Source organism: Electrona antarctica (genome assembly GCF_951216825.1).
Source record: "Electrona antarctica genome assembly, chromosome: 21".
NCBI classification, from domain to species: Eukaryota; Metazoa; Chordata; class Actinopteri; order Myctophiformes; family Myctophidae; genus Electrona; species Electrona antarctica.
This window is the reverse complement of record NC_136802.1, coordinates 17,254,854-17,267,950: the sequence shown is the minus strand read 5'-3', so window position 1 is coordinate 17,267,950 and position 13,097 is coordinate 17,254,854. Positions and strand designations below refer to the sequence as shown.

General features: G+C 42.2%; 1 protein-coding gene across 1 annotated transcript in view; it reads left to right on the top strand.

The window, feature by feature from the left end:
* pacs1 (phosphofurin acidic cluster sorting protein 1) overlaps positions 1-13,097 on the top strand; it is a 107,080-nt gene extending 93,983 nt beyond the window's left edge. Inside the window, exons 22-24 of the mRNA XM_079491029.1 lie at positions 2,324-2,574; positions 3,798-3,917; positions 5,087-13,097. Coding sequence (XP_079347155.1) covers positions 2,324-2,574; positions 3,798-3,917; positions 5,087-5,205 — 490 coding nt within the window. The 3' untranslated portion in view covers positions 5,206-13,097. The remainder of the gene's footprint in view (positions 1-2,323; positions 2,575-3,797; positions 3,918-5,086) is intronic.

The following is a 13,097-nucleotide window of genomic DNA, read 5'->3' as shown; positions in this document are numbered from 1 at the left end:
CGCTGTCCAAACGTGGGGAATTGGATTTTAATGGGGGGTCTGCCCATAAATCCTCCTCTTAGTTCACCCTGCAAGCTGTCCGGGAGGGCTGCACCTCCACCAACGTGTAGCGTGGACTGCAGCCTGCGGTGAAACTGACCAGATGGTGCAGTAGTAGCTATGACGGGAGAGCTGGTTTGTGGTGTGGTTTCCGGCATTGCAGTAGTGTTCAAGGAATGTTGTTTTATGGCTAACACTTCTGCGTTCACTGTGTCGATATTTTTCAAGCATGTGGTTAATGATGAGTGAGTGTTGTCCAAATTTTGCTCAATAGGGGCCAGCGCAGTGCTAACATCCCTCAGCAGTTCAGCATGGTGGTGTTTCATTTTCCAGTTCATGGTTGAAGTGAACTGTGTTCGGAGGTAATCCAGGTGCTCGATCATTTCTTTATGCATTCTGCTTTGACCTTGTTCCACTGTGGTGGTTATTGTGTGCAAAATGGTGTCATTCATTGCTCTCATTTCATCCTTCATTTTCGTGATCTGTTGATCACCCATTGCTAACATTGTATCCTTGACCTCTCTCAATATAACAGTATTACGCTCTTGTTGTTTCACAAGTTGCTTGACATTGATTTTTACCATGGTTTCTAGGTGGTGATGGGCAACACGCATTCCTTCCACAGCATCCACCACATCCACCAATGTGGCTCCCAGTACTGTGGAAGAGGTCGGCCTCATGGGTTGGATCTGGTTTGTCACCAAATTGTCACAAAGATCCATGTCAATCAAACTGTAATGACTCTGTGCGTCACTCCTTGCACCGGATTGTGGATCCGGCTGATTGCTCTGATTTATTGCACTCCTTGCAGGTGAATTTCCAGTTGGTTGATTGATTTGTGCATTTCCATCAGGCTGATTTTGTGCATTTGTCACTGGTTGATTTTGTGCATTTGTCACTGGTTGATTTTGTGCATTTGTCACTGGTTGATTTTGTGCATTTGTCACTGGTTGATTTTGTGCATTTGTCACTGGTTGATTTTGTGCAATGGTCACTGGTTGATTTTGAGGATTTGTCACTGGTTGATTGATTTGTATTATTGTACTCATTGCGTGTGGAGCCACAATTTCTGAAATGTCCACTATGTTTCCATCCATAGTAGCCATTTTGCATTTGAATCCTTTGTTTGACTCAATAAAGTATTTCCCACTGAGTTGGGGGAATTTTATTTGTTTGTCTGCTCCTCTGTTGAAAAAGATTTTCGTTTTTTGTGTAAAACTGAGACAGTTGATTTTGTTTGAGTTTGAGGTCCTTTTTAAATATCTGGGGTGCCACTTTTTATGTAACGGTTTGACTTGGGGTGCCAGTTAGGCAAATGCCTAACACAGTTGGACCACTTGGGGACAACTGCTTATTTTTTAAAGTCAACCATACAATGGATTACAAGGATAAATATAGCAATAAACCACATGAACCTGTAAACCATATAGCCAGGGATAGGTTACGCAAAAAGCAAACCTTCACTCAATACAACAGTAAATCAGTAAATTCACACAGACACAGAATAACTCAGTTTGAGATTACGTGTATTAGATTTATAGAGACTCCAGCCCACACCCAAAATCCAGTCCACAGTTTCCACGACCACAGTAGCGTCCCCAGAGAACAGTCAATAACACAACACCTCAAGGTTATTCAATATTCATTCACTGAATGAAAGGTGATCATCCCAAAAGAAAAGAAAACAAATTAAATCCCACGGCCTGTACCGGGGTGATTAGAACGAGGCAACAGGGTGTTTGTGTGTGAATGTGTGTGTGAGCGTGTATGGGATGGGGGGGGAAGGGGGGCAGATACCAGACACAGTTAGAGCAGCTCCGTTGCTGAACGACGATGAGACAGGCACACGGACAGTGGAAACGCCCCAAGGATTCACTTCTCAGGTTTTCGCTCCTCCACCAGGATCCGATTACAGCTGGGTCTTCATTCATCCAAACACACCGCGCGGACTATAACTCGCGACGCGATCACGTCTCTCCACAATATTCTGGCTTCTCTCTGACAGGCGCCGCCATCTTGCCTACCCCTCCATTCATAGAACGTGGACGTAGAGGTACCAGCGTCGGGGGCGTGTCGCTGCGCTGACGTTAGTCTGTGGGTGTGCTGGGTTGTGCGTGGACATGAATGTTTGTGGTGGTGTGAGTGGGTGCGTGTGCGTGCGTGCGATAGCAGATCGCTACAATGTTGGCAGAGAAGCGACTAAACTTGACCTTTTAAAAAGTGTGTTAAAGTGTTAACACACTTCTACTTCCTGCCTGTGGCTCCTTCCTGTCCTGTCCCCCAGAAGCCCCAGCATATCCCCCGGTGTGGACTCCATCGGCCTCCAGGTGGACTACTGGCTGGCCTCGCTGGCCAGCGAGAAGAAGCGCGACGGCGGCGAACGGCGAGAAACGGGCTGCAGCAGCAAGAACACCCTGAAGAGCGCCTTCCGCTCGCTGCAGGTCAGCAGGCTGCCAGGCGGGGGCAGCAGCGAGCCACAGGCCCAGGTCACCACCATGGCCATGACCGTGGTCACCAAGGAGAAGAACAAGAAAGGTGAGAGAGGAGCTTCCCTGTTTTTCCTACACGATTTCGCACCAGTGAGGGGTGGGAGGGGCTAGCCCACACCGGGCCGCGAATATTTGAGCAACTTTAGTTCAACTTTGATCCCTCTATCTCTATCACATGGAACAATTTTTTGGGCGTAGTGATATGGACACAAAAAACATAGTTCCGTGTGATAGAGGGGTCAAAATGCGTGGCCCCAGTGCCCCCCACAAAATGACTGGAACTACTTCATATTTCACCAAAACCAGTGCACCACGGGACTCGGGCAATCAATTAATACAGTTGTAACCACTATATTAATGGCAAGTATTTCATACATTGGCAAGTATTTCATACGAATCGACTTCAAATTACTCCTCACCACCTACAAGTCACTGCACAACCTGGCTCCCCCCTACCTCTCCGCTCTCCTCGAGCCACACGCCCCATCCCGCTCCCTCAGGTCCAGCGACGCCGGCCGCCTCAAGGTTAAAAAAAAAGAAAACGCAAATCCTGGGGCGACAGGTCCTTCTCTGTGGCCGCAGCCATCCTCTGGAATGCTCTCCCCAAACACATACGAGACTCCCCCTCACTTCCTACCTTCAAATCTGCACTGAAAACCCACCTGTTCAGAATTGCATTTCCATGCTGATGTGTTTTTAAACTTGTTATGTGCACTTTTCTTATTGGTTTTATTTGTTTTATTCTTTTATTTTTTTTTCTTTCTAATAATGTTGTCTTTTTCTTGTCCCCCCCCCTGGCCCCCACACATGTAAAGCGTCTTTGAGTGTCATGAAAAGCGCTATATAAGTCCCAGAAATGTATTATTATTATACAACTTACGTTAAAAAATTCTGAACTATCCCTTTAAGCCTCACCCACAGCTGTTGTTGCATGATAATGCGGGAGGGGTTAGGGGAGTGCATGATTTTATGGTGTCACTAAAATTGTGTTATTTTGATTGGGCCTTTTGACTCGAAGGCTTTCAGCTTTCAGAAAGAAACCAAAAATACACAGACATTTTTGAATATTATAACCACACCTGGGGGTCTATTACACTAATGTTAACTCCATAGACATAGACACATAAAACAGAAAACTATTTCTCTATTCATCTCTCTCTCTCTCTCTCTCTCTCTCTCTCTCTCTCTCTCTCTCTCTCTCTCTCTCTCTCTCTCTCTCTCTCTCTCTCTCTCTCTCTCTCTCTCTCTCTCTCTCTCTCTCCACTTCAGTTCCCACCATCTTCCTGGGGAAGAAACCAAAGGAGAAGGATGTGGACTCTAAGAGCCAGGTCATTGAGGGCATCAGCAGACTGATCTGCTCCGCCAAGCAGCAGCAGACCATCCTCAAAGGTATAATCACAGTGTCCTGGACTGGTGCTCTGCTTTAGGGATTCCGTCTATTGGTGTTTTAATCATTGTTATACTTTAGCTATTGAAAAATAGCAGATCTACAAGCTCATAGCATGGCACCGAGTGGCCAGCGGTGGGAGTGCACAGGCGATGGAGACCCACCAAGAGTTCCGTCGAGCCAGCGAATATAACACTTCCGGTTTACTTCCAGGTTGTGAGCTGGCGAATATAAGGGCTTAAGACAAGTAATACAACATAAATAATGTTTTTTTTTAAGTAATACATTTAAAAAATGCATTTATGATATATCTTTTTAAATGGCGTATACTAGAGTACTTATATGTGCCCTAAAAGGTTGATACCGATTTAAATGGCTATAGATTCCCATTAAATTGGGCACTTTGCACATGTTCCTACCATACGTGTGGCGAACTAAAGCAAAAGAGGGCGCTGTTTCTCCTTTATTTGCAGATGGATTCCCAGATTGCCTATTATTGGCAATTATTATAGTGGTTCTATTATAGTGGTTTTCAACCAGTGGTCCGGGGACCACCAGTGGTCCTTGAGGGGGTTCCAGGTAGTCCCCAGCTAAATGATAGAGAGTTGGTAACCAAATGGACCCTTATTGATCTTATGGGTCCATTTGGTTTCATTTTACAGCGCACTCAAGAGTTAAAGATCTATAGTTGGTTACCAACTTTCCATAATTTATCTGGGGACCACCTGGAACCCCCTCAAGGACCACTGGTGGTCTCCCGACCACTGGTTGAAAGAGTTTTCTGCTTACCTGGTATCCTAGTTAATATGTAAACTCACGTGACCATTTTTAGCCCATTGGTTCTCAAAGTGGGTTCCGCGGGATAAAGCATCACAAATCATTGAACCACTTTATCCATTTATACATCATTGGCTATATTCACAAATAGCAGATGTACAAACTTGCAGCACGTCACTTGAAAGTGAATAATTGACCACTGAATTCGTCGTTTATTGACCGTTAGTTAGGGTTCATTCCATTTACTATGATCTTGCACTGTGTAAGTCACTCTGGAAAAAAATGCTAAAGTGTGTGTGTGTGTGTGTGTGTGTGTGTGTGTGTGTGTGTGTGTGGGGGGGGGTGTGTGGGGGGGTGTGTGTGTGTGTACTCTCCTCTTCGTTTGTCCAACCAGTGGCCATAGATGGCGTGGAGTGGAACGACGTGAAGTTCTTCCAGCTGGCGGCGCAGTGGCCCACGCACGTAAAGTACCTTCCCGTGGGACTCTTTGGCTACACCAAGCCCCCCTCCTAGGGGGGCACCAGACCTGACCTTCCACTTCCCTTCGCCCCCGCGCCAACCAACCAACCAACCCTGTCACGCGCACACGCACAAAGAGACCCCGCCGCCTCTCTGCGTGGCCAGGCGACATTGGCGTTGGCCAATCAGAATTGGCTGCAGTAGTGTTGTTTTTTGTCTTTTCAGGACAAGAGGGAGGGATGGAGGGAGAGGAGGCGGATGTCATGAGGTGCGCAGTGCTACTACTAGTCACTTTAATGCCCCTTACTGTGTGTGATTGTGTGTGTGTGTGTGTGTGTGTGTGTGTGAGGTGTGTGCGAGGCACGTTTATCGGGCTTGGTGGGGAACAATAGCACAATTTTATTAGGGAACTGCCATTTATCCACCATCGCTGAAACGCAGCAGTAGCATGAGAAACTCCCCCAAGATTTGATTTGGAAAAACCCTGAACTCTCTGAACATTTTGAGCCTCCCAACCCCGACGAGGGTCATGTAATCTGTTTATTCGTGAACCCGCCCCCCCATGCAGCAACCGTGAATCCAAACATGCATGTCCCGAACTAACTAACTAGCATACCGCTCACGTGCCAGAAAAACTGTAACACACACACACAGCTATATAATCATTTTGGGAAAAGAAAAGAAACCCCCCTCAATGTTTGCATGAACCAGTGAAAAAAAAACCCAATGAAAATGGCTACTCTCTCTCTCTCTCTACGGTCTTATATACAATAAGAACAAGAAACTAAAAAATAATTTGCATGTAATGCATACAGAAACCCAAGCCGTTTTTTCCCCACCAGTACATTCAACAACAACTACAGTTTATCCGACATCTCTTGAAACTCCTCCTAATCAGTAAAACCAACTCTTTATTTCAGGGACTTCCAACATTCTTAAATATATTTCTTGTACCAAAAGAAGTCAGTTGGACAAGGTGTATCAATATTTAAAAGGGGGTTTAAAAGTGTGGTAATTTTTTTTAACTACAGTAGTTAAACTATTAGTATAGGCTTCCCTTCAACCAAGTGTTGTGGATCATGCATGTGGCCTGTGTTTTTTGTGAAGAATTCTTGAGATTTCAGGGCAGGGGCTAATTTGCGATTTTCTTAGTTTTTCATACTATGCACTTCTCTGCCTGTTATCTTACACACGGCTGATCAGGAAGTGTGCCGACATTACATACATTGAACACTCTAGGTCAGTGGTTTTCAACCAGTGGTCCTTGGGGGGGTCCCCAGTCCCCAGCTAAATGATGTAAAGTTGGTAACCAAATGTACCCTTATAGATCTTTAACTCTTGAGAGTGGAAAATGAAACCAAATGAACCCAGAAGGGTCCATTTGTTTTCATTTTACACTCTTGTGAGTTCAATTATTGTTAAACATCTGCATTACTTAATTTCCAAGAAGGCAATAATTGTTATTTTGATCAACATTTGCCTGTTATCTCTCCTGTGGTACCAACATCAATACATTGAATTGAGGAAAAGCCTTATCCAAAATCCACAAAATATCCCTTCGTTTTGGGTCTGCAAGGCTGAATGTCATCAAATGGTGGTCCGTGGCTCAAATTAAAATAAATAAATAAATAATAATAATAATAATGGGCCTTGACATGAAAAGGGTTGAAAACCACTGCTCTAGGTAGGTCTGCGCTACTGTAGTCTGAGTAATTGACAGCATACATTCAGGTACAGTGTGCAAACGGTCAACATGGCCAACAGTTGAAGAAAAAAAAAAAAAACAGGCCACCCGGGAAGGCATATGTTTCTTCCAGGGTCGCTCATAAACACCCAATTCCGGTGTGTTCATTTACACACTTTAAAAGTTAAACAAATAACTGGATTTTATTACAGTACGTACAAAATGTTCCTATGTGATTCCTGTACAATGTAAAAACACGTGGATTGGAGCACTACTGTACTGTACTATTGTACAGTACAGTAGGGCGTCTCCCTCCCCTACTAAAAGCACAATGGCATTTTCCAGCCTGCACACGCCTCCCTCCGTCCCTTTTTCATCTGCAACAGGACTGGCAGATATCTCTTCTTAATCCGTTAAAACCCGAGGCCCTTTCTACAAAATGCCTTCTAAATTCAGTGGTTCTCAAACAGTCCCCCCCCCCCCCCCTCGTCACAAAGTGGCATTCTGTGAGCTTGTATATCTGCTATGTTTGAGAACCACTGTACTAACTGTTCTAAATGCTAAGAGTTTTCTGAAACGCTTATGTTGCTATACATACCAGTAGCTAAAATCACACAGATGCTTTCTTTCCCGGTTTTAATGGCTTAAACCAGTGGCTTGCGGTTATGGTTAGGTTAGGGTTTGAGGTAGGTTGTCGTTGTCGGACCAACGACTGGTCGGAACTTAGCACTGCACCCGCTGCAGTGGTCAGATGGGTGGGCACCACCCGCCTGAGGCCTGACCACTACACGCTGCAGTGGTCAGATGGGTGGGCACCACCCGCCTGAGGCCTGACCACTACACGCTGCAGTGGTCAGATGGGTGGGCACCACCCGCCTGAGGCCTGACCACTACACGCTGCAGTGGTCAGATGGGTGGGCACCACCCGCCTGAGGCCTGACCACTACACGCTGCAGTGGTCAGATGGGTGGGCACCACCCGCCTGAGGCCTGACCACTACACGCTGCAGTGGTCAGATGGGTGGGCACCACCCGCCTGAGGCCTGACCACTACACGCTGCAGTGGTCAGATGGGTGGGCACCGATCCACAAAATGGTTGAGAACCACTGATTTTAAACCACAACGGTGGCTTTACTTGGGTCAAAAATATAATGGCAAACCTTTCGGTTTACTTGAACTAAAAACTGTATGCAGATTTTTAGACTTTTCAGCAAGTGATTTAATTGGTGGCATTTTTCTGCGAGGAAAATCACGTTTTCGGGCATGGGTTTCCGTCAGAATGTTGACCCAGGCTGGTTACATTTAGTGTCTAGAATAGATTATCTAAGGTGTTGTAAAGTGTGTGTGTGTGTGTGTGTGTGTGTGTGTGTGTGTGTGTGTGTGTGTGTGTGTGTGTGTGTGTGTGTGTGTGTGTGTGTGTGTGTGTGTGTGTGTGTGTGTGTGTGTGTGTGTGTGTGTGTGTGTGTGTGTGTGTGTGTGTGTGTGTGTGGTAAAACTTAATTGTTGGAAACTTACAAAGGACATACATTACCAAGTATGTACCATTGATGTACAGTATTTGAGTGTGTGTTTGTTTCTTGACAGCGTATGTTTGATAATGTGGTCGTTTCTCCATGTTAATGTCAATCCTCTGCAGTGTCCCTTATGTTTACGTTGTAGCCTGACATGAGCCCACTGCTTAAAGCGATCGTGACATCAAACAAAGTTTTTGTAATTATTATTATTTTTATTTTTTTCTGAGCTCAATTGCACCGAAAAAAACCCTGAACTTTTAACATTCAGTAGATTTTCTGTGGTCTGGGGTTTTCTGGCTCAAACAAGTGCTATGGTTTGCCTGTGGACTAGTGTGAGGTAAGAGTCCACAAATCCCATATATGACAACGATTTGCCAGGGTTTTTTTCCTGTTTTCTTTGCAGCACAAAAGGCTTCAGAACACACAGAGAAAACCCCAGACCACAGAAAAGCCACTGCATGTTCAAAGTTCAGGTTGTGTGGGTGTAATTGAGGTCATAAAACCTAAAATAAAAATAAATGAAAATTAATGTCAGGAAACCTTTAATGTCACCATTATGAGCCATATCCACATGTATGAGCCCTCCAGAGAAAAATAATATTCAAAAACAACTACTACTAGTCTAGTACTAAAGAAAATGTCAACGTTATCCAAAGATTTAGACTAAATTTGTGTGGGAATTGCGTGAAAATCAAAGAATGTATCGGGTCCATTATTGTAGCTCTAGCTGGGATATTATTTCGTCACTGCTGTAGTGCTGTATGTGAGGTGTTTCAAATGCAATGTTCTTATTTGCGTTTTAGTGAAAGCAAACACACTGAGTTCTGTAGTTCTGCCTTTTGTCACTTCCATAGAAACACTCCCCTTTTACTTAAGCGACATATTGGGAGTGTTTTATAGTATTAATGCCATTTTTCTTTTATTACATTTGATTCAATTAGATTAGAAGGGGTTTTCTCTACCTTGATGTTACAGTGTTATGCTTGTGATGTCTGAAAATGTCTGTTTCTTTTTGACCCAGAGAGTTTGGAGTTGGACTGTCCTGCTCATTCAAATCATTGGTTTATTCACACTTCTTATACTGCTTATCACTGGGTTTTAAATACCGATTATTGCAAAAAGATATTTGAATGTAAGTGTGGTATCTTGCCTCTTTTTGGACTGATCTTGGGACATCAGTGGAAAACTTTGATATATTTTATTCCTAAAGAAGTTTTTTGACAGAAGGCTAAATGTCTCCATGTACTTAATTATACCCTTTGTCGAGCCACACAGATTAGCACTTTGTTGGACATTGGAAATGATAAAAACGAAAAAGAAAAGAGTACAATAATGCTTGTTTTATATATTGTTTTATATATACTTTGTCGTACAACAAAGTATAATATAAAACAGGGTTAAGTGCTTTCTCCCTAAAACCACATTATCAACAGTTAAAGGCACTCACTGTGCTTGGGATACATGGTCCAACTCTTTTGTAACCAACCGAAACGGCTGTGTCAGTGGGACTCAGTCTTGAAGGCAGCCCTCTAAAAATGGATGGCTATTCGGGATTCATAGAACCATAGTTGTTGCATAACTTTAGTTTTGGTGTGTGTTTGTTCATTTGTTTTTTAATATGACACGGTTAAGGGCTTGACAGACTCATAGTCTTAACAAGGGGGGCTTGAACCCTAATAACGTCATCTAAATCAAGATTGTACCATTCATTGCAACTTGGTTGTATGGTTATTACATAAGTATAGTGGAGCACTGTTGTTACTGCAGTTTGAAGTCAGTTTTGTTCTATATAGTAAGAGAAATCTATGAAAATCTGGGAACTAAATCGTTACCAAGAAATTTCTTCACCAATGTGTTTCTAAAGGTGTCTAATAACATGTACTAAAAGTTTGAAATTCAACTCCTGTGGGAAATTGAGTTTATTAGCATAATATGTGACCATACCCATAACATCCTATATAAGGCAACAAAAAGTCCAAATTTCATCATTCTTTAAGTAACATGTGACATATGAAACTAGGGTGTTTGCATGATTCTGAATCCATTCCAAGCATTAGTTTTGCACAAAAACACTCCTTGGGAGGAAAACGGCCACACAAACGTGATGAGGTCAGCATATTTGGTCAAGTGGATATGGTCTAATTTAGCCCAAGGAGTGTTTTTTGTGCAAAACTAATGCTTGGAATGGATTCAGAATCATGAAATCACCCTAGTTTCATATGTCACATGCTACTTAAAGAATGATGAAATTTGGACTTTTTTGCCTTATATAGGATGTTATGGGTATGGTCACAACTCCCACATTTCAAACTTTTAGTACATGTTATTAGACACCTTTAGAAACACATTGGTGAAGAAATTTCTTGGTAACGATTTAGTTCCCAGATAGGTCAAATATCTGATAAAATGCCCTTACTATATAACAAAGTGAGGGTCAGAATATGAAGAAATTCATTCCAAAATGAGAATTCTACCTTTTGGGAAACAAACAAACAAACACACACAAAAAAAAACATATTTTTTAGAAAATCATGTTAATGTTGGTATACTGAAAGAAAACACATGATTACAGCTGTGAGACAGCTTTTGTTACCAATGCGCTGTGCTTTTGATTCTATTGTCATCATTTGTGATTGTGAAGTGATTTTGAAATCTTCACTGGTGATTGTGTATCTACTTCAGGACGCTAAATTGTATAGGCCCACCCATTCTTATATAATTTTTAGAATGAAACCCTTTATATTTTAGCTCCACTTTTAACCTTTATATGGTTTGATGGCTACCTGACATCACGTCAGTTTGCTAGAAGTGACCACTGCTCCTAGCATACACGGTAAAATCCTGAGTGTTCAGTCTGAATGTGCAAAACTTTACCCGAAAGGGATTTCACTGTGTTCTGGAGAAAAAAACAAAAAGAGATTAGGGATGGGACGATATGAGAATGATGTGTCACGATTATTGTGGCCAAATTTTTTTTTTGCGATTAACAATAACGAGATAATAAAAATATGCTTAAAACTTAAAATGCCACTTTTGTTAACCACTTTATTCCCCAGTATATCCCTATTCTGAGGGACGGAGGCAATTTCACGATGAATGAAAATCTCTGAAAAACGACTCATGAAAAACGATAACGATTATCGCCCCATCCCTATACTCTTGATTCAAACGGCTCTTTGCGTTGTAGCTGTGTTAGACTGATTATTGTAATAATGGTGATGTGAAAACTGTTCTAGTCCTTGTCATTCTATTTGAGCTGACATTGAAGTAGGATTAAATTAGTCTAATTATTTAAAAAAAGATAAGAAATCACTGCCAAAAGTAAAAGTGTGTTGAAGGAAAATAAGTCAAAGTGACATCACCCAAAATTGAGACGGGGGGTGTGAGATATAAATGTTGTATGTTTATGGTGTAATTTTGGGGTGATATGTGAAAACACATGAACAAAGGAATTTGTGGCCCTATCTTGGGCACGCCATTGCCCTTTATCCCTAAACTTATTTGCCATATTTTATTATCTTGAAAAGCATTTTAAAATAGTTAAATCATAGCCGATCTACATCGACACGTTGTGTGCTTGTAGACTGGCTATTTGAACTTGTTTTTTAAATGTTTTCGAAAATGGTAAAAAAAAAAGGCAAATAAGTTTAGGGTTAATGGGTAAGGGGTGGCGCAAGATATAGCCCATACTGTATATACCTCATGCCAAAGTCTTTGTTTTAACCACTTATGCCCTGTTTTGTACTTCGTTGTACGATACCGTCGCATGGCGAATATAGCCAAGGCTCGTAGATGGGGCTGTTTTCGCTATATTTTCCGAATTCTTTTGTAATACGACGCCTATAATGACATGACATGCCCCAAAATAGGGACACCCAGGATGAAAGTGGTAACTTTTTTGGGAGGATTCGGTTGTATTCAGTTTTGTCTTATTGCTTCGACACCCGTCTTATCCCCCCCCAGCATTGTTTTCATAATACCTTCTTCTTTTCAATACACTGGCTGTTATACATGTAATGTCTTGAACTTGTTCCTGCGTGTCGTACTGTACCTGTACCCGTATCGACGTGTGGCGGTGGTCCTTAATGTTCTTGACTAGTCACGGTTGTAAGACGAGGAACTGTTTGATCGATCAATAACCCCCTTTCAGTGATCAATAGTCCCATCTATGTCCTCCGCACAATAGCAGACATTTTCTTTCTGATGGCAATTAGTCTTCTATGCCATGATTCCACAAGCTTAGCCCCCACATTGTACCCTAATCTCTTGGGGGGAAATGTTTTGTCTTCATTCACTTTGCTTGTAAATTACAGCCCTAGTATCCTTGCAGGGGAGCTGTTTTGCGTAACAAAACGGGATACATGTTTTGCTTGATGCTTCTGTTCAACTCAGAATGGAGCATTCTAATAAAGATTCTATAAGCTTGTAGACTAGGAAGAGTATTTTTGCACATGCCATTGTCTCTTCAGATACAGTCTTCAGCTTTCTTGCCTTTTGCCTATAATAATATTAATAATAATAAATAATAATAATAAACTACAATGCTTGTACATAGTGTATCAGAATAGTACTTGTTATACTGTATTCTAGTTCTTGTTTTTTTTTTAATTGCTCTGTTTTTTTATTTGACATGTTTTGTAGTACAACTGCTTTTTCATGATTAAGTTGTCAATCAAACAGCTGTGGGTTGAAAAGTGGAAATGTTCATTGTTTTGTTTGTTAAAAGAATAAAGATATCCTGATTTGTA